Below are 27458 nucleotides of genomic sequence, written 5' to 3'. Positions count from 1 at the left end.
AAGATTTTAGTCATTATTTGTATGATATATTGTATCATTTGAATAACTTTTAATGAGACTGTGTAATGATTCCATTCATTTGTTATTTCAAAATTTTGTTGACATTGGTGCTCTTACATGCTTTTGATATATCTATATTTCACACAGGGTGTGAGATTATATTGTCGTCTTCATAGTCTGTTTACTCCAGTAATAAGGTGAGTCTGGTTTTTAAATTCCAAGAATTTCAGTGGAAGTATTTATTCTGCATATTAGAACTTGTCTTATTTTATTTGTCTTTGAAAATGAAAATTTAACTTTCAAATACTATTTTAAGTAATCACTTAAAATAAAATAGCCCTAAGTTTTTCTGAGACTAATTTTAAAGCATCTTCTGCTTTATAAATTGTGATTTTCTAAAATTATTTTGCTATTCATTTATAGTCACTGAAGGAATTGAAAATGAGATAATCCACATTCACATTTACATAATGAAAATAGTTGACTGGGAGAAGATTTGGATATACTGTTTATTCTCCATATTTACCATTAAGAAACCTTATTTTTAATTAAATTTTGTAATCAAGTAATAAATATAATCAAGTTAATATATTTTCATAATATATTTTCATAATTTTATGCTTTAGTATATTTTTGCTTGTGAAGAGAAATATTTTAAAAGAGGAACAAGTGTTAATTTTTAATTTATATCTTTAGAGAGACAAAGGAAGATTTTGAGTTTTGTATTATGATTACTAATAGAGGATGTTGTCAGGAATTTATTTTTGCAATACACACAGATACATGAACATTAACTGATGCAAGGTTAAATTAATTCCAAATAAGTAGATATTATTAGGAGCTTACTTGTAAGCTAATCATATTGTCAGAAAAAATCTTATTTCCAGAAGAAAAATGCATGTACCATTTCTGAAGTGAATAAATACATCTTTTCAGTGTTGGCTATGGAATCCAAATGTTTAATGTGTTCAGTGTTTCTATTTTCCATGTTGGTTTTAAATTCCATGGAAATTTTGAATTTAAAAGAGAGAGAGAGAGAGATTCCAGAAATTGCTAAGTATTTTGGTATCCACTTTCACACTGTGTAAAAGCACTGTGTACAGGTCCTGGAGGACAACACAGACTTTTAGCCATTACTCCTGAAATGTCTACTATTACAAAGTAGAAAGAGGCAGAAAAATGAATATTTATAATTTTATTCCATAATCTTCTTAGAGATAAGAAGATAACCTTCACATATTTTGGATAGCTTAATACAAATACTTAATAGCAAATTAATAGTAATATTTAATACTTCATAGCAACTGAGTACTTATTTTTTTGTGCTAAGTGAAAAGGAAAACAGTAATTTATTTACTACTTAGTTAACATTCAGGCCTCCATGTCATAGTACATTGTTTTCTACATGTGAACATGTGCTCTGAAAAAATGTTTTATCCATATGGGATGTGTTACCTGAGCTAAGAAGGAATTATTCTCTGGATAGAAAAGCCAATTGTTTATTAGTTGTTAAGGGAGTAATTAAGGGGAAAGAACCCATAAAGCAAATGGAATTTATGATAATCATACTTGTAATAGGGATGACTTCAGCTTATAAAAAAAATTATGCGGTGTAAAGAAACCCAGGCGCACTCGTGCTCTACGGTAGACTACCCTTTTGTCTTATTGATGCTCATGGAAACTAGTGTGAAATGAGTAATGCTATGTCAGAAACATGGAAATAGGTTTAAAAGATTAAAAAAAACTCTCACTCATTACTGGCTAAGCTTATTCACTTAATATTAAAATCTCATAAATTTCAGCCATACCTCAGAGTTTTTATACAAGTAAGTAAAAAGGATGTAAATGTTAATTGTAAATTACTGGCAGGAGCTAAAAACAATGAATATAGCTAGTAATTTCTAGTCACTTCAAGTGTTTCACAGTTTGCATATTTTGACATCTTCAAACAACCATGGTTTTCTTGTTCCCTTTTGATCCATGCCTGGAAAATGAATGCATTATAGATTTCTGCCCTTAGGCCCAAAACTGATCATGAGACTTTGTTGTTATCTAACTACACTTTGAATGATTTCTCAGTTCTGGGGCAGTCTGCTGAATGGGTAGTCTGGTATGGTAAGGTGGTTCACTGGGCATATGGTTTCACCATGTCCATGACCCAGCTGATCAGAAAAAAGGAATGACAAGTTCTCAGTGTGTCTACTTCATGACAAGCCTGCAGGCTTCCCATGAGAGCAGAGCCACGTGAATACTTCTTCAGGGCAAATCCTGCCTTCCTGAAGAATACAGAAGCAGGAAAAGGGAATTGCTTTATTCTCCATATTTTGAAGTTTTTTTTTTATTTTGCAGAATCTGCCACAATTTAAGGTACAAAGTTCTGTTTTACTAATAAGACATTGTATTTATATTTAAATTATTTCCAGACATAGCAGTAATAATCTGTCTATTTGTATCCAGGAAAGTGAAAGAAAAGATGTGGTTTTTTTTTTTTAGTGTGGTTGTGTGTCTTTTTCTCCTTGTTTGAACTGATGAAATACCTTTCAGGTGTTGTACATGTTTTACAAGCCGCACTCTTTGCACCTAGCCTGGGCAGTTGGTAAACTTCTCTTGCTCATTGGCACTAAATGAAAATATTTCCTTGTGATTACATATCCTTTTATAACATTGTTAAATTTCTGCATATCACATTTTTATTTGTTTTTTTTTTTTATAGAGACAAAGATTACCATTTAAGGACCTACAAATCTGTGGTCATGGCCAACAAATTCATAGACTGGTTAATTGCACAGGTAAATAGACAAGTTGCTGAATTTTATTGACTGCTGCTTTAAACTTTGAGCATGTGTATGTGAATTATGTACCTTCACCCTTAACATCTTAAAGATAAAATACAGTAAAGCAATTTTCCCAAGTTCATGCAGAATTGGGATTTAATTTAGAATGTCTAACTTCAGAGCTCCAAAACTAACTTTTTGTGATACTTGTCTTTCAAAAGTAGGATGTTCCTATTTTTAAAATAACAGCTGAGATTTGCCAAAAAAACACTAATCATAATTTGAGTATCACTGAAGAATTATTATGTTCAGATACTAATGATTTGTGTATTTTTTACTTATTTTTTTAAGTATCTATTAGTCCTTGCAAACAATTAAAATCTTCCTGTATCTTTTTCCCTGTTAGATAGCAATTGTGCTTTGATGATATGAGCTTTAATGTATATTTTAAGTAGACGAGTACAGGTTTCATTGTTATTGTTGCTCTCCTTCTGACATTGATGTTGACAACTGGTATTGAGAAAATGTAATTTCTTTATACATAAAACAAATTAAGGTGTGTGGTTCATCACCGTAGCTACCTAAATAAAAACTTATTAAGATACTGTCTTCTACTAGGTCAACTAATAAATGAATGACTACATTCCATTGATTAAAGAAAAGGCTGAAAAACTGATACCCACTTTAACTAGTTGTACTGTTTGGGGAGAGGATATTGCTTGGTTGAAATGTAAATCATTACACTTGGATACTTAAGTCAGTTTCTTCAGCAGCTTTACTCTTGTTTTTAAAGAAGTACTCTTGTATTTTGTTACAAGTATATAATAGCATTTGATAGTTCATCATAAAATATTTTGTTTATTAATATTTAAGCCCTGTTTGGTTTGTCTATGATGTTTATGTTTTTTTAGTATTAATTTCTAGACTGTTCAAGACTGTCACTATTACAATTACAGTTTGAAATGAAACCAGTTACTTAGAAGTAAAACCCTAATTCATGTATTCAATGGTTTTACTGATATAAGAGCCTTTTATAACAGTATGATTGTCACTGGACTTAGTTCTGTATTCAGTGTCAGAATTGGTATTTCAGACAGAAATTGTACTGTTGTAGAATCGCATGAATTTTTACAACACATTGATTATTTAAGAAAATTATAGAACATTTATTTGTGGCAAAAGGTGATGTTGAATAAACATTTAAAGTTCTAACTCAGCATGTCAGTAATCTGCTTTCTTTTGCTCTTTTACTTTCCAATGGCAAGCAGTAGAAGAACAGAATAAGTTGCACAAAAACTGGTCCAAACTGAAATTATGTTTCCTTTATTTTTTTCTTAGTAGTCTTTGATGACAATGCCTATAAAATTGTATGTGGTAGTAATTGCACTTCAGTGAGTTTCAAGTAACCTAATATCAGTTGCCACCTCCACTGACAACTGCAAACTTAGGCAAGTCAGTCCACCTCTCTTGGACTGTAGCTTTACAGCTGTTGGCTACTTACTGGAGTAGTTGTACATGCTGTCTTTCATCTGTCAATGGGATTTATGACTCATATTGTAAAATTCATTCAGATTTAAGTATGAGACATACTTGACTCTTACTGCTTACCTTCAAATTACAACAGCATGGCCTGCCTTGGAAGAGGAAGACACAGCAGTGGAATGTTAAGATAGAGAATGTTCTTAATCTAATATGAAGAAGAGATTTTTTTTATGAAGACACTGATTTTATTGGTACATTTTAGGTATACAGTACAGTTACATTCATCATTGGGATCTTGTACTTTTTTTTTTTTTTTTAAGGTACTGGGGATTGAACTCGGGTCCTTGCTCCGAACCACTGAGCTAAATCCCTGGCTCCTGGGATCTTGTACCTTTACATGACAGGACTTGGTTCCCATTTTTTCTCTTCATCCCTGCCCTCCCTTCACCCCCTCCTCTCTTACCTATTTAGAAATACTTTATCTCCATTTTTTCATTTTCTCATGCTTTTTTTCCTTTTCCCTTATTACCTTTCCCCTACCCTTCCCATTTCCCCTACACCTTTAGCCCTTTTCTTCCTATTTCACAATGTGAATTATATCATTAGTATCTTATGTACCATTATAGTGTTTCACACCAGAGAATCTATTCGGTATTTATACTTGTATGACTATTTCACTCAGGACTATGTCCTCACTATGTATCCATTTTCCTATGAATGACTCTAATTTCTCAATCTTTATGGCTGAGTAGTATTCCATTTTATAGAAAAAACACATCTTCTTTATCTAGTCTGCAACTGATGGGCAAATGGGCTGTTTCCAAGTTTAATAAAGTAAGGTTCTCCTTCCACTGAGACTCTCAAATGATAACTTACAGTATGAACCTGTATTGACTCAATTGATTTGGATAGATTTACAGGATGAGAGTAAAGAGCTGGCTCCAGTGTATTAGTGTATATTGTTATTTTGGGGTATAGTTTAGATCCTGTAGTTCTCTGCAAGTATTAGGTGATATCATCTTGGAAAATATAATGACATATTCTTCATTATGCATTTTTTACTTCTCATGTGCTACTTCTAGTACAATGGTTTGTAATAAATTAACTTTTTCTATGAAGTTAATTCCTCCTTGGACAAGTGCAATTAAACTTGTAAACATCATTTAATTTGTGTAAGTTTTGATTTGTATATACATCACTTATATTTTATTATTTAGCAATCTCTTGCTTTACTCCACCCAAGCAGTTTTTGTTGGGCCTTTTAGAAAAATGCTCACCAAATCTTTTTGGCATCAATAAGAATTTTAAAAACACAGAGAAAACAAAAACATTTCAGATAATAGTTTTGCATGTCTTTTATAATGTTGATCTGTCCAGTGTAACATTTGAATGATCAAAATAATCAAATGTCAACAAGTAGTGAGCAAGCTCTTGTTATAAGCTTAACATTTAAACAAGTGGTTTGATGATTAAAATAAAACAAAGCAACAAAATAGGAAGTAGGCATGGCGTCTGCCTTCAAGGGGCTATTGGTCAGCTGACGTAATATTTTATATTTCCTCCAAAATCATGCCTAAGCATCATCTCCTTAGGAAACCTTACAAGTTTTACAACCCTGGGCTCAGGGTCTTCTGTGGTCCTATTTCTCCGGGTGTATTTGCCTGACTGGGAATATTGAGTAATATAGATAATGATACTTACTATGTACCACTTTTTAAGTGACCAAAATCCTTTACTAGATTCAAATTAATAGAAGGTAGGAAAATGTTTTGTGTTTGAGCTGTAGTATTTATCACAATATGTAGAAAATAGAAATATTGTTTGAATGAGTTCATCAGATTAGGAAATAGCTAGATATTTGAAGAGTGCATGATGCACAGTCTGAAGCCACAGTTTATAAATGTTTTGGGAGTTTTTAGGGCTGTAGTTTTCACTGCATGAGCTGGAATTTATCTTGGTGGTTTGTAGACAGACAGGTAGAATTGAAATGAGTGCAGCATGGTGAGATCGGGACTGTAAATATGGAAATTACTTGAGTGACTGCAATGATGATAATGAAAGTGTCCAGGCAATGGTGGGCAGGACAAGCTGACTAAAGTAAATGGGATGGGTTTTAAGCTTTGGAAAGTAAAGCTTGGGAGATTATAAAACAGTAACAAGGATGGTCTTGTAAAACCAATAGAAAATTTTAATATGCTATGATTATTTTAAAAATAGGATTTCCTTACGTTTTAGAAGATGCTCTTCTATGTAAGAAAATCTGATTCTATAATTCATATTCTAGAGAGAGTAGAAGAAAAAATAATAGCAATTTAGATAAGGGATAAAAAAAACCCCACCAGTTTAGAGCACTGACAATAGAAATGGAACAGATAACAGAAAGAATAGGTTTGTAGAGTACCTAGATATTAAAAAATAAGAGTAGGAAAAATGAGATAATATGTTAAAAAAGAGCTTAAGTGTAAAAGTACAACTTTGAGGTTACATATGCACACAGATACATACATGTTCATATGGGTACAAGGATTTATACTTATATTAATGAAGTAGATGTTTCTAGATCAAAACCATATGAAAGAGCTACTTTGAGCTATTTTGTTGGGTTCAGTTGCGCAGTCCATTTTTTGGTTTTTTTTTTTTTTAACAGCGTAATGAAAGAGAAGCTTGCATTTTCTGGCTCAGCCAAACAATTTATTTTTAAGGTCTTACAAGTCACCATAGATTAATAGGTTGCTCTAGGGCCCCTTCAAGAGCAAGAACATTTGGTGGGAAGGAAGAGTGAGTGGCCAAAATCACGTACCATGATTTTAACTTGTCTTAGTATACTGTGGCATCAACTTACAGGCATTTCCCTGTTGCTTATTTGTAGTATAAAACCTAAGAAATAACCAGAAGGAATAATTTATAATAGGGAGAATGTTTTAGAGTTATATATTTTCATATTCAATGAAATGTTTTTCTCAAGAAGTATTAAATGTTTTTTGTGTGATGCTCATATTAAGCAAATGTTTTCATTAGTGAATGTAATTCATTTCATGAGTTAGATGCATCCTGTCTTATGTAGCAATTGGTGCTGCTCTATTAGAATGGCTTTGTTTGAATATAATGATATAAATGTTAAATGCATTCAAGAAGTAAGCAGAGCCAGTGTTACTCGCCAATTATCTAGAACTCTGGGAGGCTAAGACAGGAAGATCTCAAATTCAGGGTTCAGACTGTGTAATTCAGTGACTCAGTGAGATCCTATGTCAAATTAAAAAGAAACTGAAAAGATCTAGGGATGTAGTTTTGTTCCAAGGTCCTGGGTTCAATCCCGAGTACCAAAAAATAAACATAGCCAAAAACAGACAGAGACTATATGAATATACGATATGGATAATAGAATCACAATGTGTTGCTTTGACATGTTGATTAAAACATAATGAATTCTTGAAATAGCATAAAATAAGATGTGATTTCTTAAAATGTCAGAAAGGAAAAAAGAAAATAAAGATGCAGCAAGGCTTCTTTTTCCTATAAACTGATGTAGTGCTTTTTTGTTTACAGGGGGATTGCCGCACTAGAGAAGAGGCAATGATATTTGGCACCGCGCTCTGTGACAGTGGATTTATGCATCATGGTAGGGATAGATGTACTACATTGTTGTGTTTCTTCCTAGGACTTGGGAATATCTCAGGGCTCCAGTGAGGTCAGGAGGAACCAGCCACACTGTGTGGGTTTTGTCATGGGTCCTTATCGAGCTGCCTTATCATGGGTCCTTATTAATCACCTGCAATTAATTTTTTTGCAACTTTATTGCTGTTATCTACGAATTGTTCTGACTTCTCTTTTATTTTTTTAGACTGTGCTGATTCCAGAAGAGTAATGATCTGAGCTAGGAGTTGTGTTTTATAAAAAGTTCATGCACTTCTTTGAATTGATTTCCGGTTACACTTATGGGTTTTTGAATGACAGTATGTGGTAGAATGATTAAATGAGAACATATGTGACTGATATTTATTGTTCTTTTTAGGAAAATATTTTCAAAAATTACCTTAGAAAATTAAACTATAGCCTCTGAAGAAATATTTTTTAGACATTAGAAATCAATTGTCAGGGCTGGGGATTTAACTTAGTGGTTCCACTGCCTGCTTTGCAAGCGCAAGGTCCTGAGTTAGATCCCTGGTACCAAAAAAAAAAGAAATCAATTCTCTTTTTTCTATGGGGTCTTTGGCTACATTATAAAGCACATACCATAATAGTATATACCATTCCCTGTTTATAGCAACATAATTTTTTTTTTGAGACAGGGTCTCACCATATAGTTGAGACTGGCATAGAACTCACTATGTAGCCCAGGCTGGTCTCGAACTCGCAGCAATCCTCCTGCCTCAGCCTCCTGAATGCTGAGATTTTTACAGTTGTGTGCCATCACACCCAGCTAGTAGCACAATTCTTTTTCTCTTTTTGAGTTTATTGGTACATTTTAGTTATACAATACTGTTACACTCCTCATTGGGATCTTATACCTTTACATGACAGGTCTTGGTTCTCATTTTTCTCCTTGTCCCTGCCTTCCCTTCACCCCCTCCCTCCCCTCCCTATTTACAAATACTTTATTTCCATTTTTTCATTTTCTCCTATTTTTCCCTTATTACCTTTCCCCTACCCTTCCCACTTCCCCTACACCTTTAGCCCTTTTCTTCCTATTTCACATTGTTAATTATCTCATTAGGATATTATGTACTATTATAGTTTTTCACACCAGGAAAACCATTCAGTATTTATACATGTGTGACTTATTTATTTCACTTAGGAGTATATCTTCAATATGTATCCATTTTCCTATGAATGATTCTAATTTCTCATTCTTTATGGCTGAGTAGTATTCCATTTAGTAGCACAATGTTTAATAGCTAAATCTTGGAAACAGCCCAAATGCCCATCAACCAATAACTGAATAAAGAAGAAATTGTTTATTTATACAACGGAGTACTACTCTGCCATAAAGAAGGATGAGCCTGAGACATTCATAGCTAAATGGATGGACCTTAAGACCATACTCTTAAGTGAAATAAATCAGACAAAATTGTTTCATTGTCATTCTGGTGTGAGAAACTGAAAGTGGAAATAAGGACTAAAATGCATAATAGATGCTGGGAAATGGGAAGAAAATGTTCAAATGAGAAGGGGAACAAGAGAGGGGTGAAGGAGAAAGGAAAGAAGGGACAAGAAAAAAAGAAGGAAAAAGTGGAAACCAAGCTTTTGTAAATAAGAAGGGTCAAAGTGGGGGGGGTGAGAGAAAAAGGAAGCAAAATATATCATGTACAGTTACATACTCCCTATGATGAAGCAAAAGTTTCTGTTTTGTTTTGTTTCTGCAATATAATTGTTGGATTTATCAGAGTAGTAAGATGTGGATTTTCCTCTCAATGCATAGCATCTTATAGAGTCCATAAATCAAAACATTCTCTTTTCCATTGTTACTCTAATATGCTCATAAATATAAGTTTAATAGCACTTGTATGATTCTCAGTTACTTTCAGAAGACTACTATACTTTTATTTTGAAAGCAGTTTGAAAACATCCTTGGCTGCTATGTGTTTCATGGGGAATTCCATACTGTCTAACTCTGTCTAGACCACTGTGTGAGTTTTGTAGGGAAATACTCATACCTGAGGAGCAAACTATTGAGTGGAAGAGATGGAAACATTTTAGGCTATTAAAACTAATATCAAGCCGAAAACCCTCAAAGGCTTCAGCTATTTTTCTCTTTAACATAAAGCATCAGTGAGTAATAATTTTATATAATCACTTATTATAAAAAACTCAGTAATAGTAAAAATTATTCCCACAAAAGTCTATCGGTGAAATACAACCCATTGACTCCTGCCTGGCTGTATTGATGCCCTCTCCTGTCCCTTCTGAGGGATCATTTGGAGGAGGAAAACAGCTGTAGCAGAAACATCGTGTGAGCTTAGGAAACCGCTTAGGGCATTTAGACAAGACTTCACTCAACACAAAGTATATTTTCATTTTTTTTCAGCCATGGCTTGTGTTCCCTTTTCTTTTGAGATTGATGGATTTATTGGGTAACTCATGTTGCCAGCCAGTCCATCTCCTTGGTCAACAATTATCTGTTGGAATTCCGTAAAAATAATGAAATAAAATAGTTGCATTTTTCTGATTATTTACCACATGACAAGTTATTTACATGTCTTACCTTGTTTTAGTTTAATGCATCATCATGGAGATTTTATTGCCCTCATTTTACAGATGAGAAACTGAAGTTCAGAGAGTTTAAGTAACTTTGCCATTGTCACACACCCTCTTGTCTCTGTGAATCAACCTGTCCCAATAAGTATGCTTCAAGGTTCTGAGGACATGTGAATTGGAAATAGAGATTTCCCTTTTAAAGCATTTGGACAGCTGCTGAGATCTCATTCAACTTAATTTCTTCCCATCCTTATTTAACCTTAGTTTGAACTAGACAAACATAACATAAACCTTATGTTATCAATGCGTGCCAGGAACCTTAGGGGATTTGAAAAAAATTACTAATGTTCAGATAAAGAGGTCAAAAGGACCTGGGTAGAAATAAGATGATTTGAGAAAAGTGCTCTTAACAGAAAAAAAACTAGGAGTTCATGGGAATTAAAAATCACATTTTACCCAGAAGACATATTTCTGGTTTGGTATGTTAGAACCAAAGTGATCCCAGTGAAAGTTGCTCACATATTCTAGAAGGATGATACTTAACCTATTTTAATTTTCCTATAATTGTGCAGGTATTAAATGCATGATTAAAATTTTCACTGCAACTTGAAAACACAAAAGAGTTTTCAGTTAGGATTTCATGCATTTTAGGATTCACTATAATCATTTACTTAAACTTGGATTTTTTTTTTTTCTGGACAATGACTGACTTGGTTAAGTACAAAAAAGTTATCAATAGAAAATAGTATTTATTTAAAAATCCAAAAACCTTTAGGCAACAGTATTTTAAAGGTTTTATCTTGAAATTATAGAAATAAGTAGAATCTATAATTAATATGTCCAAAGAATAAAAAGTTGAAATTATGAACCGATATTTATGTCTTTGGCATAGAAAATGATTTTGATTTTTCAGTTTAATTGAAACAACTTAAATCTCTGTTTCTATAGTTCTTGAAAAAAGTGAATTCAAAGATGAACCTCTGCTTTTCCGTTTTTTTTCGGATGAGGAAATGGAAGGATCAAATATGAAGTATCGACTCATGAAACATGATTTAAAAGTTGTGCAAAATGTTATAGCTAAATCTCTTCTGGTAAGTTTCTTAATTTTATATGTTCTTTTTTTCTCATTGAGTTTATTGGTACATTTTAGGTGTACAGTACAGTTAAATTCATCATTGGGCTTTTTACATGACATCTCATTTTTCCCCTTACCCCTGCCCTCCCTTCACCCCCTCATCCTCTCCCTATTTACAAACACTTTATTTCCATTTTTTCATTTTCTCAGATTTTTTTCTTGTCCCTTATTTCCTTTCCCCTACCCTTCCCACTTCCCCTACACCTTTAGCCCTTTTCTTCCTATTTCACACTGTCATACTCTTAAGTGAAATAAATAAATCACACATGTAAGTACCAAATACTTTTCCTGGTGTGTTTTCTTCTTGTTAGACATTAACAGGAGACTACATATTTGATGATAGGATGAATACTACTTCATTCTATTTTATTTGTAAGTTTTGCATAGTTGCTTTGTCAATAATGTTAATTTTTTTTTCAGGTTAAATCTAATGAAGGTAGCTATGGCTTTGGGCTAGAAGACAAAAATAAAGTTCCAATAATAAAGATGGTAGAAAGGGGGTCTAATGCTGAGGTAATGTAAATTAACATTTATTCAAATTTGTTTTCATGATATGCAAACATAAAAGTTGTAATGAAATTGAAATCAAATATTGAAGACAGTGTCTCTGGATAATTTTACTTGAGGTTCTACCAACTGCCCTTGGTATTTCTGGCGACGACTCCTTTGTTAAGTGCCCGTGGATAATTGAGGAGAGGGTGCTATCCAGAAGACTATAGCTGTGAACTTTTTGACCTACAAGCAGGCCAGGTGGCTCAATATTTGTTCCTGGCACTTCCCTGGCCAAAGACTCCAAGTGAAACCCTGTGGGGGCCGCCTGGGATGTGACTGATGGTCCTATGTATGTCATAGGGTTCTTCTGTCCAGTCAAGGGCTCTGTTTTATATTTTCCTAATCTTTGTCTTTTTTTGCTTTGTCTTTTTTGTGACTGTGATTTTCATTATTGAAGCACATGCTTTGACTTATTTTCTCATTGGGTTGATGCTGCTTGGCATTGTCTCACTTCACTGGGCTTTTAAACAGAAGAATCTACTGATCATTCACTCTTTCATTCAAAATCTTCATTGAATTGCTGTTATATGCTAAGCAGTATTCTGGGCTTCTGGAATACAGCAATAAGCAAAATAGACAAAACTCCCTAACCTAATGAAGCATATTTTTCCATGCTGTATTCCAAGTATACCAGGTCTAAAATATCATTGCCTTGCTCCCTGACTTGCAGAATACTTAATCCTCAAACAAACAGCTCAACATTCAGATCTTTAATGAAGAATGAGAAAATTAGGGAAATATAAATTTGAATTCATTTAGTTAGTGGTAAATTGTTACCCATCCTCCTATTTACTAATGCCCGAGGTCTCTTTTACTCAAACACACATTCATTAAAGCTTTAAGAGCACACTCAATTCAAACAGAATAACTCTGCTTGGCTCATATTCTGTTCATGTACCTGGTCAATCAGTGACCACAGCTAGTGATTTTCTAAGAGAAGGAGATTTTTCTCCCAGGCATTTTCAGAAGATCCTTTTAGGGCACAGCTTCATATGGCTATGCGGCTGGTAAAATGTCCTCTCCCAGTGTTCATCATTTAGCTAACAGCTAAAAGAAGTTTGTAGGCAGTAGGGCTGGTTAAAAATAGTCTGAACTGGGTGCAGTGGTGCATGCCTGTCATCCTAGCATTGAGGGAGACTGAGGCAAGAGAATCATAGGTGTAAGACCTACAGGACACCTAAGACTGACCATGTCTCAAAATGAAAAGGAAGGGGTGCTGAAGATGTAGCTCAGTGTAGAGTGTCCTGAGTTGAATCCCCAGTACTGCCAGAAGAAAATCTAAAATAGCATCCAGAGCTGGGTATGTTGCAGCATACCTGCAATTCCAGAAATCTAGGATCCTAGGCAGTTTAGTAACCTAGGAGGACCCTATATCAAAACAAAGGGCTAGGGATGTAGCTCAGAGTTCACTTTCTTTTATCAAGGGGGAAAATATCCATGAGTGTCTTTACAAGGGGCGATTGAAATACAGTGAATGCTGCTGCTGAATGCCACTCAATAGAAAGACAGGTTTGTAAAAACAGTGTGCTGTGTCCTTATCCACCTTATCCACTGGATAGATCTGGCACCATATGACAACTGGCTCTTCCTCAAAGTCAAAAATGACCATGAAAAATGAAAATTTTGAATTGATTTAGGATATTGAGGCAATACAATTAAAAGCAATACGATGAAAAGAGAACTTCCAGAACTGCTTCAGAAAGTGGCAAGAGTGATGGGATACGTGTGTTTGAGGTGAAGGATGGTGTTTTGAAGAGGATGAAAGGCAGTGTGTCTTTTACCGTAATAAATACTTTAAAATTTAAACATTCACGCTATGTTTTGATTGCACCTCGTGTATATGCAGGGGTTGAAAGCTACAACAGAAAAAAAGTTTCAAGGAGGAATACAAACAGTGCTGAGTCAGAGAGGAAGGGGAAAGAATTTCAACAACTTTGTGAAATCAAGTTTGAAACTCGGCCAGGGACAATGAGAACTATGTTATTTCATTCATAGTTCTGTTGTGTGGATTTATATAAAAACACTGCAGATGTCTTTCAAGTATCAAAACCTATAAGCTCTAAACCTTTTCAGATTCTAATTTTGGGAGAACCTAGATTCTTTATTAAATTATCATTTGAATTATTTGTCCATTTCTCTCTTAGATGGCTGGCATGGAAGTTGGGAAAAAGATTTTTGCCATTAATGGTGACCTAGTTTTTATGAGACCTTTCAATGAAGTGGATTGCTTCCTGAAATCGTGCTTAAACAGCAGAAAGCCTCTGAGAATTCTCATGAGCACAAAGCCAAGGGAGTAAGTTGTATGCTTGTATTTTTTTTTAATTATGCATAGATGAATAAAGTAGAAAAGTCATTGAAGTTAACATTGAAACTTTACCAGCATCACAAATACTGGTCCTTAGGTGATAGCAAAAACTTCATTGCTTATAGTGGCAAAGTGTTTGCTGCTTGAATCCCTTAGTTTCGATGGAAAAAATACTTTCCTTTGCCACCCAAATATTCCTATTCTGTGTTGGGTTTAACTGTGAGTGAGAAAAGTGGTAGAACACTTGAGAATAAAGAACTACACGTTGAGCTATAAGAATTTCCGATACTAGAAGTTGACTGGACACAATTTATAATTGGTTCCAAACTTGAAAAACACTGTGTACAGTTTTTGGGAAGAGAAATATAGCAACCTTCTTGAAGATAAGAGCAGGTTCAACTGCACAAAGCACTATTAGTATAATAGAAGGAACTTAGAAAGGGTTGAAAGGCCACAATGAATTATGCACAATCTGAAAGCAACAGTAATTCACCATACTCAAAAGCTTTAAGTTATTTCAGCAAAGGTGAACTCTCTTTCATAATATAAAGAAGCGCGAACTACCTGTTTCTGTTTCATGCTCACCAGAATATGTATTTGTTCTATTTTCCTCTTAGTTTTCTGTCATTTTTCAGTGAAATGAAAGTTCACTCTGTATTTTTGACAGATACTAATAACTGTGTGCTATTCAAAGGAAAAGGATAAATAACAAAAAGTATTTAATTAAGGATAGAGCATGTATTGATTCACTGACCTGTCTTGCAAATATGCAGATTGCTTCCCAGTGTATAAAATGATTTATACTAAAGCTTTCACATTTCCCTGGAGCAGACAATTTGCCTTTTTATCACACAGTGACTGCCTAGCATATATTTGAGGGTGCAGTGCCAGCCTCTTGCCTTTAGGATTAAAGGCAATCGTTGACTTTCTCAAGTGTTCTAAACCATAGTCCTGCTCAAACCCCACCCCCATAGACTCCATCCAACTTTCTCTTGAAGGTCTTCCAGCTTTTATTTCAAAATTAATTCATTTTTTAGAAAACACCTTTGTTTCTGGGGCATCTAGTTCTATCCATCAAATTTTAAAATGTTAATTTATTTGGTTTTACTCTCTACTGAAATTTATTATACTATATTTTATTGTTATGATGTTCCATCTTATCTAACATTTTCTGCTTTCCATTGTATCTGACGTCTGGCTTTCTTCTCTGGAGTGTCTCATTTATCAGTGACAGATAGGACATCCTCACATTCTTTGCAGTGTGGATGCTTTTAAAATATTCCTTTTCTTTTTCAAGTTTACTCTTTCATGTGCTGTTCTTCAAGAGTCTTACTATATAAATACTGAAGTATATTTTTGAATTATTTTGGTGTAGTATTTGACAACTCTATTCTTTGTAACTAGTTCTTTGCTGGTGTTCTGTGATGATGATCTCAACAGGTAGAAGGTATTAACTTCAGGTTCATTTCATACTAATCTTTATACATTTTTTGTAAGATATTCATTCTTTTTTGTAACAGTAAAAGTATAACATAAGAGATACTTCTATTTCATAAAGTAGCTACCTAACTCATAGCCCCATCAGGGCAGTTTTACCAACAGGATCTCTTTTTATCCCCACTGATGCTAGAAAAATGAATTTAACAGCATTATTATTCTGTGACAGTTTCTATGAGACTTTCTGTGTCTTGTGGAATGTGAAGGAGCTTACCCAGTTTATCTAAGTTCAAATTGACTGATTTACAATTTAAAATGAAGTTTATCTGCCCCAGAGCCAATTTATTTTTCAAAATATACTAGGCAATGACTGTGTTCAATTTAGGAAGTGTATTGTGTACCTGTGATATGTCTTGGTGAGGGTAAGGACCATGTTTGTCTCCAAAGACTTCTTGACAGCGTCATTCACAAAGGAGACCTTCAGTATGTCTTTATTGAATGAATGAGCAAAGATTTAGATGACTGTCATTCTAACCTATTGTGGAATTTACAATGAATCTTGTCCTAATTTTGGGTTGATTTTAGGACAGTCAAAATCCCAGATTCAGCCGATGGACTCGGATTTCAAATCCGAGGGTTTGGCCCTTCTGTTGTGCATGCCGTAGGAAGAGGTAAGAAATTTATCTTACATGGCAAACAACTTTCCAGCATGTTTTGGGGATGCCTCATAGAACAGAAATATCTTTAAAATACCCATAATGAAGTTGTTATAAATTTTCTCATTCATATTATTTCCAGTGTGCTAATGCAAGGGTAATGTATTCTGGAAGCAATATTTTAAAAGCTCTTAAAGATTCTAAGGAATATTTATGATTGTTAAAATTTTATAAAAGAATGACATCTCAATTTCATTATTGTCTATGCTTCACTTTAGCCGAAAGACATAGTTATTTTAAGGTGGTCTCTTTGTATTTTTCTTGACTGTAAGTAATTGTATTGGGGGTCAGTAATTCAAAGATGTAAATTTTGATTGCTACATAATTCCTTCAAGTGTTCCAATGAAATACCTATAAATCTACTGTAAATTTTGTTTGAATTAGCTTAATGACTAAAACCTCTTTACATTATATTATCTTTTTGCTTGAAAAACAAATCAGCTATTGACATCTCTTGGTACATATGTTTTTGTTTTATAATGACACTGGTAATGATTGAAAGGAACAACAAACCTCAAATTGTTAATTATAGTAAATAACTGGTGATTTTAGCAAGAAAAGTCTCTATTAGAATCAACTATGTATTTATGAAACTAGAAATTACTAAAATGTGAAGAATCTTACTATAATTACTCAGGCATTAGGAAAGTTTTGAGATTTTGCTGTCAGAATTACCAAGAACATGCTAGACCTTTATTTATTTATTTATTTTGGTATTGGGGATCGAACTTAGGACATAGCTCTTGTGAGGCAGGCACCGGAACCAGTGAGCTAAATCCTTACTTAGCCCAAGAGCTTTATTAATTGTAAGATTATTGTTTATATGATAATAATGAATCTTCAGAAATTTGTCTTTTCACTCAAAGTTTCCCAGCATACAGAAGGATAGACATGTAAACCTTCCCAATAACTCACTAAATGTTATAAAATAGAAATGGAATGTTATGGCATCAAATACCTTCTTTATTTTCACTAAGGCAAAAGAAGGCTCACTTTCCATGGTCAGTGCTAGAAAGTAACTGAAAACCCGAGCAAATCAAGTTGTACCTATTCCCCTGTCATGAAATCATCTGAAAAGCAAGGTTCTATGTTTGGAATTTAGTTGGTCTAAATCTGGTCCTTGTGCTTTTTTTGTTTCTGAAGGGTAAGAGACAGAAATACCCATGTGCTTGTCCTCTTAGATGTTTATTAAATGAAACGATGTTTTGGTGCTTTTTATTATTTTTTTCCACACTAAAATGAAGCCATAAGGAAAAGAGATTCTTTCCAGCATTACCCATGGTGGATCTCCGCCATCACTCTAGCGGCATCACTGGGATCCTCTCACATTCCTCCCCAGCTGCTTTCAGGCTGCTGGATTCCATCCCAGGACCAATCTGACCACCTCCTTTGTTCTTCCTTCTTTGCTCTTCCTCCTAGCTGAAATAAACACGTCTAACCAGACTGTGTGATCAGAAATTGATACTATTTGCTTAATTCTGTTCACCATAAATTCTCAAATTTCTTCAAACGTGCAATCTGCTTGCAGTTGTAAATTGACTGGATTGTTTTTCTTAAAAATTTACTTTTATGTGCTTATTATTTTTTGGTATTAAAAAGTCAATACCATTTTAATATTTAGATATTTTGTAAAAAGTGACAGATAAGGCCTGTTTATAGCTTTCAGATTTTTTATTATATATGTGGAAATTAGAATTATATATATATTATATATATATAGAAAATTAGATTGATTAGACATTTAAAAAGGAAAATAACTAATAGCATTGTAAAGGTCACTTTGCAGTATTCCTTCAAACTAATTCTTGGGGAGGTAGGAAGATATTCTGTAAATCATAATTTAAAGGATGAATTGAGAAAAGGTGGAAAGTGCAGTGCTAGCAGAACCAACTTTATCAGGAACATACTAACTAGATCTTTATTGTGTTTTACAATTGCTTCTGTATGTGATAAAGATGAATCTTGAAATTCAATTTTGGTAATTTTCTCATTTGTATTTAAAGGTACTGTGGCTGCAGCAGCAGGCCTTCAACCTGGACAGTGTATTATCAAAGTAAACGGCATCAATGTCAGCAAAGAGTCACATGCCAGTGTCATTGCACATGTGACAGCCTGCAGGAAATACAGGCGTCCTATGAAGGTAAATTGCTCTTCAGTTTACCTGAATTTGATTGAAAACTTGCTTAGAAGGGCCGAGAACAGGAAGACATAGCACCACAGATGTTTCTGGTTTCCAGTTCTAAGTTTAGATTTAATCACAGCATTGTGAATCTCATAATGACTTCTACCTTCATTATTAATTAAAATTGTGTTTAAATGGCTGCATTTCATTGGTTCAGTATTAGTACTTGTTCAAATAGTGCTATGGGGTGATTTCATATTCACTTTGATAAGAGTTTATCACGTTGCCAGATGTGGTGGCACACTCCTGTAAGCCTGTACTCCCAGCATTTAGAAAGCCAAGGCAAGAGGATTGCTGCAAGTTTGAGGCCAGCCTGGGCCACACAATGAGCTCAAGGCCAACCAAAAGTACATATGAGACCTTGCCTCAAAAAAAAAAAAATTATCATATTGAAATACAAAAGTTTGAGCTGTTTCTTGTGGTTGCTTTAGAATATGTAATGATCATTGCGTACCTGTCTGAATATATGAATTATAAATACACTTTATTGCAAGATTTGCATAAAAAAGTAAAAACTTTGAGTGTTATAGTCTGTTTTTGTATATATTTATTTAGGAAATTGGATTTAACTTTTAATGGAAGATATGAAAATGTACTTGCCTATGTTTAAAATTTTAAGCATTATCCTTTTATGCCTAAGTGCAACGGAAAGATAAAATTCAAAACCTGATTTATAAGCAGGGTTCATTATTTCATGATAAAAAGTGAGAAATGGACTGCAACAAAAATTTCTCTCAATGTAATCATCTAGATGCAGAAGGGTTTTTAAAGGCAAGACTTTATATTTTTCTTGTGGTGAATGGGAAATATTCTTTTGGATTTGAGAATATGACTTTGTGTCCAAACCAGGAAGAAAAATGGCTGTTTTGTCATAGGCCTGATGTCCTGAAAAATAGTGTGCTTACACGGAAATTGCTTATTAATTCTGCTTTCTAATGAGGTCAAAACTAGCATAGCAAATTGGAACTTAACATAGAGTCTAGGTTTCTCTGATTGATGTAATTCAATAAATATTTATTGAACTACATGATTGGATGCATTTTTCAGAAGACTTATCTGAAATTATCAAAGGTTTCTCCTTCCACCAGAAATTTACTAAGTATCCTAACTGAAATATTTGCATTTTTTCATGGTCACACTCCTTGCCCGCCTCTGGGAGAGATGTTGATCAGTGAGATGATTTTTAAGAGCAATAAAGTAGATAGAACATGGTTACTACTGCAACAAAACAGACTGCCCCAAATCTTGGTGGCCTAAAATAGCAGTAAGTATTTTTCTCTATTTGCCTGTGTGGTGATTCCCATGAAGTTGCTTCTGTGGCTTTTTCTGGAGCTGCCTGAGTTTTCTCACCTCATGGAATCCTACTTTACATGTGGGGTTGCCTTCAGAAATCCTGCACATGGCTTCCCTTTGGATAGTCTCCACCAGAATTTCCCTTTCTGCATGGTTTCTGGATTTCAGGAGGGAATATTACCAGCAATAATCCCTCTACTTGGATGGTACTTACTAGTGTCCCTTTGGAAAAATTTCCAGGCCAAGGGCAGTGTGGGAAGGGAAAACGGAATCTGTGGATACTTTGGCTTTGGCACATTGGTGGCCACAACAGTGATTAGGTTAGCAAGAATTTTTTATTTATTTTGTTTCTTTTTGTTGCTGAGGATTGAATCAAAGGCCTTGTGCATACTAAGCACACGTTCTACCACCAATCTACACTACATTCTGAACCTCTGAACTATTATTTAATGCTTTATAGCAGTGTAACAGACAATTGTGGAGCTGATACAAGAGCAAAAGTGGATACTACTTATTGAGTCACATTTCAGTGACACAGCTTGATTTGATTTACCATCTTCTCTGGGAAAAATATAAACCTTAAAGTAATGCAATCCTTCAGGCATTCATTTGGTAGCCATTTCATCTCTGCTAGTTCTCCAAATAAAATTGGAACTGCTATTTCAATTAATATATAGGATGATTTATGACATGGAAGAATTAAAAGACAGTTGCATGACTTGGAAACAAATGAAATAAAATTGCTTTAGGTAGTTTATATATTGGTTTAATTCAAAACAGCATTAAATGTATTAAAATATATGTGATCATTAAGAGGGCATTTAAGTGATTTATACAATTACTGATAGTTGATTCATTAAAAAATGTCCATCCATTATCTGCTTATTTAAAGTGTAATTTATATCATTTTAAGATATACTTGAGACATTTATATAAGGCAGTTCTTTGAAACTCATCTTTGGAAAATAAATTTACATAAAAAGAAATTTAAGCTTGAAAAATGTCATTTTATTAAATTGCCATTGAATTTCCATTCTGATGTTGATGTTTTTCTCTTTTAAATTTTAGTAATATTACACAAGTTAGAGGAATAAATGAGATGGTCAACTCTCATGTAAAGCAGGCTTTATTAAGTGCACTTTAGGAAGCGCTAATTCTTCTGAGGTTTCTTTCCCCTTCATTTCCAGCAAGATTCCATAGAGTGGGTTTATGATAGTCTTGAGAGTGCTCAGGAGGATCTCCAAAAATCTAACTCCAAAGTCCCTGGAGAGGAAGCAGGGGATGCTTTTGACTGCAAAGTAGAAGGTAGGTGTCTTTTTTTTTTTCTTCTTACTTGCTGGTTGTATCATTTTCTTCTCTGCCTGTGTTAATTCACACATCTTCAAGATCTTATATGTTTAAGCTATATATTTAAACCTTAAGTTATTATCACCAAATAGTTGTCATGTCAAATATAAAAGTAGCAGTTTCTAGTAGCTAACACAAAATAGCCAGATCCTGTTTAGTAGGTAAATTTTAAGTGGTATACGTGGATTTTCTTATTTAATCATCAAAACAGAAAATTTCATCTAGTAGATATGATCATCATTATCTCTTTTATAAGGAAGAAGGAATTGAGGCCTATATAGTTTAAACCTTCCTCAAACTACTTAACTGGTGGAATAGAGATTTAGGCCCAAGTTATGTCTTGATTTCTTGTTTGGAGTTAAACGTTGCTAAGATTTTGCATTTCCAGTGTGGGGCACAGACCAGCAGAAGCAGTATCATTGGGAGCATCACTGCACTTGATAGCCCTGCAGGAACTCTGCCCCACCCTGAAACTGCCCATTCAGAATACCTATTGTGACAAGATCTGATTTGGATGCTCATTAAAATTTGAGAATTTCCATTGACCCTCTAAAAATGTCTTGATTTAAGGGACTCTTACTGTATTCTAACACTGACAATCAGGAAAGAAATAAAGAATGGAAAGAGAGAGGAAAGAGGAAAGAGAGACAGAGGAGGGGGGAAGAGAACACTTTTAATAAAGATCTTGTATTTCCATTTCCTCAGTGGAGCAATCCAGCAACAAATAGCCATATTCAGTGCTTCTTTGCCAAGGGCAACCAAGGAAATTATATCATGTCTACATTTGACAAATACCTTGAGTTATTGTTTCAGAACTTTTTAAATGAAGTACTTGAGTCCTTTCTTGCACTTTCCTAGTGCCTTTCCAGTTGTATTATTGATAGATGTCTATCAATTTTTATTATATCACTAGATTCTTCGAAACCAGTACAGTCAATTAACCTGCTATTTGGGCAGATATTACGGACAACATTTTTGACAACATATATTTTCTTCCCACCCCAAGCAGCTTTCCTACTCTCCAGACACCAGCTGGGTGTTCCATAGTTCAGTTCTCTTACTGACTGCCAGGAGTTGGAACAGGCCCCACTGTGAAGGGTTCAGTCCTTCAAGATTGCCCTCACTTCACATGCCTTTTGCAAGTCTCAAGTTTTCACCTGTATTTCTGACCAACTGCACTTGAATTACAGATTTCCCACATTTTTTTCTTGGGTCCAACAATTTGTAAGAATGATTCATGGAACTCTTAAGTCAGTTTTTTTTTTTTTTTTTTAGCATCTCAGATGTATTACAAAGCATACCTAATGTACAGCTAAAGAGGTACTCTAGATCTAGAAGGGTCTCCAGTGTGGGAGCTCTGTCTCCATAGGGTTGAGTGTGCCTTCCTCCTGGTATATGGCTGCATTCTCCTATTTGGAAGCTCTCCTATCCCTACCATTTTTGGGATTTTATAGAGGTCCATTATGTGACAGGAGTAACTTTATCTCTGACTATGGTGATTGAACAGAGAACTAGGGGTGACCCTGAAAGTTCCAACCCATAATCACATGACTGACCTCTTGGGCAGCCAGTCCCCACCTTGAAGTTAGGTAGGAGCTCACCAAGGATCATCTCATCCATCTAAACTTGGGTATGTTTGAAAGGAGTTTAGAATGAGCAACAACAGACATTCTTTTCATCTCTGTTGCTCAGTAGATTCTAAGGATTTGGAAGCCTCTTTACCAACGTTTACATTGGTAAAAATAAGTCTACAAATGGTCCACAAATCAAAGTGGATTATACAGATTATATCGGTCATATTATGGTAGTGACATTTTGGTCATTCACAACGTTTTTTTGAAAAATTGTCTTTGTTTTTCAAGATGTTAACAAGAATAGGTGCTTCCTTTAACAATTAGATTTAGCCACGCTTGAAAGAACTTTTAAAAAATTATTTAGAGACTCGAAATTATTTGAGGGAATGAACCAACCCTTCATGAATTTGCTGATTTAAAAGAGCCTGTATTCCAGAGGTCATTGACAAGTTCGACACCATGGCCATCATTGATGGGAAGAAGGAACACGTGAGTCTGACAGTGGACAATGTCCACCTGGAATATGGGGTGGTATATGAGTACGACAGCACAGCTGGAATCAAGTGCAATGTGGTGGAGAAGATGATCGAGCCCAAAGGATTCTTCAGCTTAACTGCCAAGGTACGAATGGCTCCTTGACAACAGATTCTTTGTTGTAAAGGAAGCAATTGAGCCCCTCAAGCCCCCGACTTTTAAAAAGGGAATAGTTGTACATGTGGAAGCTGAGAGTTCATTCAACTCCCTTTTATTTCCTCCCATTATTAAGCATGTGTACAGTCTTCCTTTCATTGATCCTTTTTGAGCACAGTGTTTAGATGAGACTCTTCAACAGTAAAGTTTTAGTTGCGACAAAGAGGACATTGCACTGATTAAGTTTGTTGCATCTGTCAGTGAAGCATTGTGAATATGTTTCAGATGGTTTTTAGGACAAGTGTTTTTATTTTTTAATGAGCATTATACTATGATGAGTACTTGGAGCCACAAAATTAGTACACTGTAAGAAATTTCATGTGTTGTCAAAAATTACAGGAAGCCTATATGTCAGTTTATGAATAGGTCCACAGACATTTGTATAATTCTTGTGTGGAAGGATATCACCATAAGATCCTTAGGCAAAAGCAAGACGATGAGACAAGAAGGTAGTTTATATTCAGTGGATGAAATGTACAAAGAGGTGACTCATGCTTCTTTTTCATGCCCTTTGAAAAGACAAGTCAGCCTCTTACTTTACTACCTATAGGTCTGAGATTTAGCATTTTGTTCTACTTTTATATCATCCTCTGAGAATTCAGATATTACAAGTAAGGATAATGAGATATAGATCCTATACCTATATTTCTTTATTTTAATTCTCACTTCAAATGACCTCTAGTTGAGATAGTTGCCATTTGTTGCATATATTAAAAAAAAAATAATGTGGGAAAGTAATATAGAAATCCAAATGAATTACTTTTAAAATAATTATTTTATATTTTTTGTTTTGTATTCTGAAAATCAACCTAAAAACATCTTTACATTTTGCCACTATTGATACAAAGTACATATTTTCAAAATGCCATCTCTTTTCAACTGTGTTACACAACTAATAGGATCTATAAGTCCAGGGCCAGGTTATTACAATCATTCTGTCTTATTTTCCAGTTATTTCAAGTTTGTAAAATTACATGCATTACTTGTATATGATAACTATATAAACAAGTACTGTAGGTATCATTTCCATTTTACACCTGAAGAAAGTCAAAGAAGCCAAGGAATTTAGCTAGAACCACACTGCTAAGGATAAAAGCAGCTCTTTGTAACATTGGTACTTAAACAAAATCTCCCTTTTCAGCATAACAGAGAAGTGGAGATGGTAAGACAGCTGAAGAAAATATAACATTGACACATTCTATCTTACAGAGTATTATAAAAATATTGTTTAAAAGTATAATCTACCCTTGTGATCGCTGAACAATCATAAATGCTGCAAATTAATATAGTGCGTAATTTCAATTCATTAGAAATTCTCAGTGGTGTAATGTTCTCTCGTATATAGACTTAAAGTTGATTCAAATATACAAGAATATTTCTGGGTGTAAACATTGTATGGATACTGTCTGATGCTTTTACCAGCTAGCAAGAGCTCAGACATTGCATAAATATTAATTTATTCTTTACCAAGATAACTGCTTATTTATTTATTCCTTCAGCAAGCATTTCCCTTTTTCTTTCTTTCTTTTTGTATCAGAGATCAAACTCAGGACCTCGTGCTTGTGAGGCAGGCACATTGCCACTGAGCTAAATCCCCAGCCAAGCAAGCATTTCTTTCTTTCTTTCTTTCTTTCTTTCTTTCTTTCTTTCTTTCTTTCTTTCTTTCTTTCTTTCTTTCTTTCTTTCTTTCTTTCTTTCTTTCTTTCTTTTTTTTTTTCCTTTTTGGTGCCAGGGATCGAACTCAGGTCTCAGGTCCTTGTACGCGTGAGGCAGGCGCTGGAACCACTGAGCTAAATCCCTGGTCCCCCTCAAGCATTTCTAATTTGCACAATATGTATTTGGTTCTGTTACAAGTAAAGATACTATTGCTTTTCTTTGCTTTTTTGTTCTACTACCCAATTGAGGAAAAAAAAATATTCTGAGTGACTGAGTAAAATAGAGGTGTTCCCACATCAGAAGGTACTCATTTATGCAGTAGGGGACCTTTGAAGTACCCTTGCCTCCCCAGGAAGGCTTTTATAGTCAGCAGAAGGCACAACCTTAGATTCTAGTCAGACATGTCAAATTACTTCACTGAGAGTGTTTTTCTCACTGAACATGGAAATCCTGAGGAGCTGCTTCGAAAAGACCAATACAAGAAGGTCACACTGTAGTGTAAGCTTTTGAAAGTTTTATGTGTCTACTTCTGAAATTTGTTTTGCTTTGTCTTGTGTGCGTTTATCACCATAGATTCTTGAAGCCCTGGCTAAAAGCGATGATCATTTTATACAAAACTGCACCAGCCTTAATTCTCTAAATGAAGTGATTCCTGCTGACCTTCAGAGTAAATTTAACACCATTTGCAGTAAAAGAATTGAACACATACGTCATAGAATATCCAGTTATAAAAAGGTAAAGATCTTATAAAATTTACATGTAATTTTTAGTGAAATTATTATTCAGATGTCAAGTTAAAACTATTCTCATATCTGTCAGGTACCAATTTTTGAAGTAATGGTAACATTTGTACAAATATCCTAACCTGTTTAGAGTTACTGGAAGAAAACTCCTGAGACCAAGTACTGTAGTTTATATAGAACTTTATTATCCCATGGTTCTGGAGGCTAGAACGTCCAGTATCAAGAAGCTGGAGTCTGTTCGGGGGTTTCTTACTGGATCATAATGTAGGACATGGCATGGTGAGCAGAGCACCTGCTAGCTCAGTTCTCACTTTCCCTGTTTCAAAGCCACTAACACCATCATGGGAGCTCTACCTTATGATTTAATTCCTTATCTTAATTACTTCCTAAAAGCCCCACCTGCAAATACTGTTCATTCATACATGAATTTGGTTAGTAAATTTGCAGCACATGAATTTTGGGGCAACACATTCAAACCATACTGACAACAGGTTATTTTTTAATGCCTTTACATCCTCATTTGAACCTTTGCAAACCTATAAGCTATGCTATTTCCAACATTTTCAAAAAAGTAACTGCAATATAAAGAACTACTTTCTAGTAAAAGAGCTGAGTTTTAAATGCAGATATCTAATTCTGAAATCAAATTTTAAAATTACATGATACCCCTTTTTTCCTTTTCTTCGGTCAAAAAGAATGGAAGGCCTCAAACAGAAAGTATGTGAAAAATAGGCATATAAAATTGATCTATTGGTATAATGAAGGCAACAACACCATGAGGCCCAACAGAGCAAATCAAATAGGCAAGGCAAGAAATTAAAAGGAGAAGGTGAAAAAGTAAAAAGAGTCAACAAAAGGCCAATAACATGTCAATAACAACTCAGTACATATCAGTTATAATCAGGAATGTCAATGGCCTCAACTCACCAATCAAGAGAAATAGACTGGCAAAATGGAATAAGAAGCAAAATCCAATAATATGTTGTATACAAGAAACACACCTAGTGCAAAAAGAAGCCCATAGACTGAAAGTGAAAAGATAGAAAACAATTCTCCATGTGACAGGAGCCCAGAAAAAAACAGGGGTAGCAATCTTATTTGCAGACAAAGTAAATTTCAAACCAAAACTGAATCTAGTATTATTGATGTAGGACAGTACTGTGTCATACCTCTATGAATGTAAAATATCTAGTACCTGCTTTCTGATACATAGTAGGGACCGTGCTTTATCAGAGCTACATTTAATGATATTACTCTAGAATGTTCTCTTTCCAGATGATGATTAAGAGACTAATAGAAAAAATGGTGCCAGGTACCACAGCAGCAACAGAACTTGGCTGTTGTGTGGATATTATTCTATTCTTTGGTTTTTTTTTT

At 34.4% G+C, this 27458-nt stretch overlaps 1 protein-coding gene across 1 annotated transcript in view; it reads left to right on the top strand.

Annotated features, from left to right (window-relative positions):
- The window catches only part of Prex2 (phosphatidylinositol-3,4,5-trisphosphate dependent Rac exchange factor 2), a 151801-nt gene that overhangs the window by 8486 nt on the left and 115857 nt on the right, over positions 1 to 27458 (top strand). The window contains exons 3-13 of the mRNA XM_033760611.1: positions 148 to 197; positions 2714 to 2789; positions 7803 to 7875; positions 11400 to 11542; positions 12007 to 12099; positions 14283 to 14431; positions 16466 to 16551; positions 18600 to 18736; positions 21259 to 21376; positions 23429 to 23613; positions 25912 to 26073. Of these exons, the coding sequence (XP_033616502.1) occupies positions 148 to 197; positions 2714 to 2789; positions 7803 to 7875; positions 11400 to 11542; positions 12007 to 12099; positions 14283 to 14431; positions 16466 to 16551; positions 18600 to 18736; positions 21259 to 21376; positions 23429 to 23613; positions 25912 to 26073 (1272 nt within the window). The remainder of the gene's footprint in view (positions 1 to 147; positions 198 to 2713; positions 2790 to 7802; positions 7876 to 11399; positions 11543 to 12006; positions 12100 to 14282; positions 14432 to 16465; positions 16552 to 18599; positions 18737 to 21258; positions 21377 to 23428; positions 23614 to 25911; positions 26074 to 27458) is intronic.

The sequence above is a fragment of the Fukomys damarensis genome, unplaced genomic scaffold, assembly GCF_012274545.1.
Source record: "Fukomys damarensis isolate Sample0158 unplaced genomic scaffold, DMR_v1.0_HiC HiC_scaffold_5, whole genome shotgun sequence".
Taxonomy (NCBI): domain Eukaryota; kingdom Metazoa; phylum Chordata; class Mammalia; order Rodentia; family Bathyergidae; genus Fukomys; species Fukomys damarensis.
The sequence above is the reverse complement of the archived record's forward strand: the minus strand, read 5'-3'. Positions and strand labels throughout refer to the sequence as shown.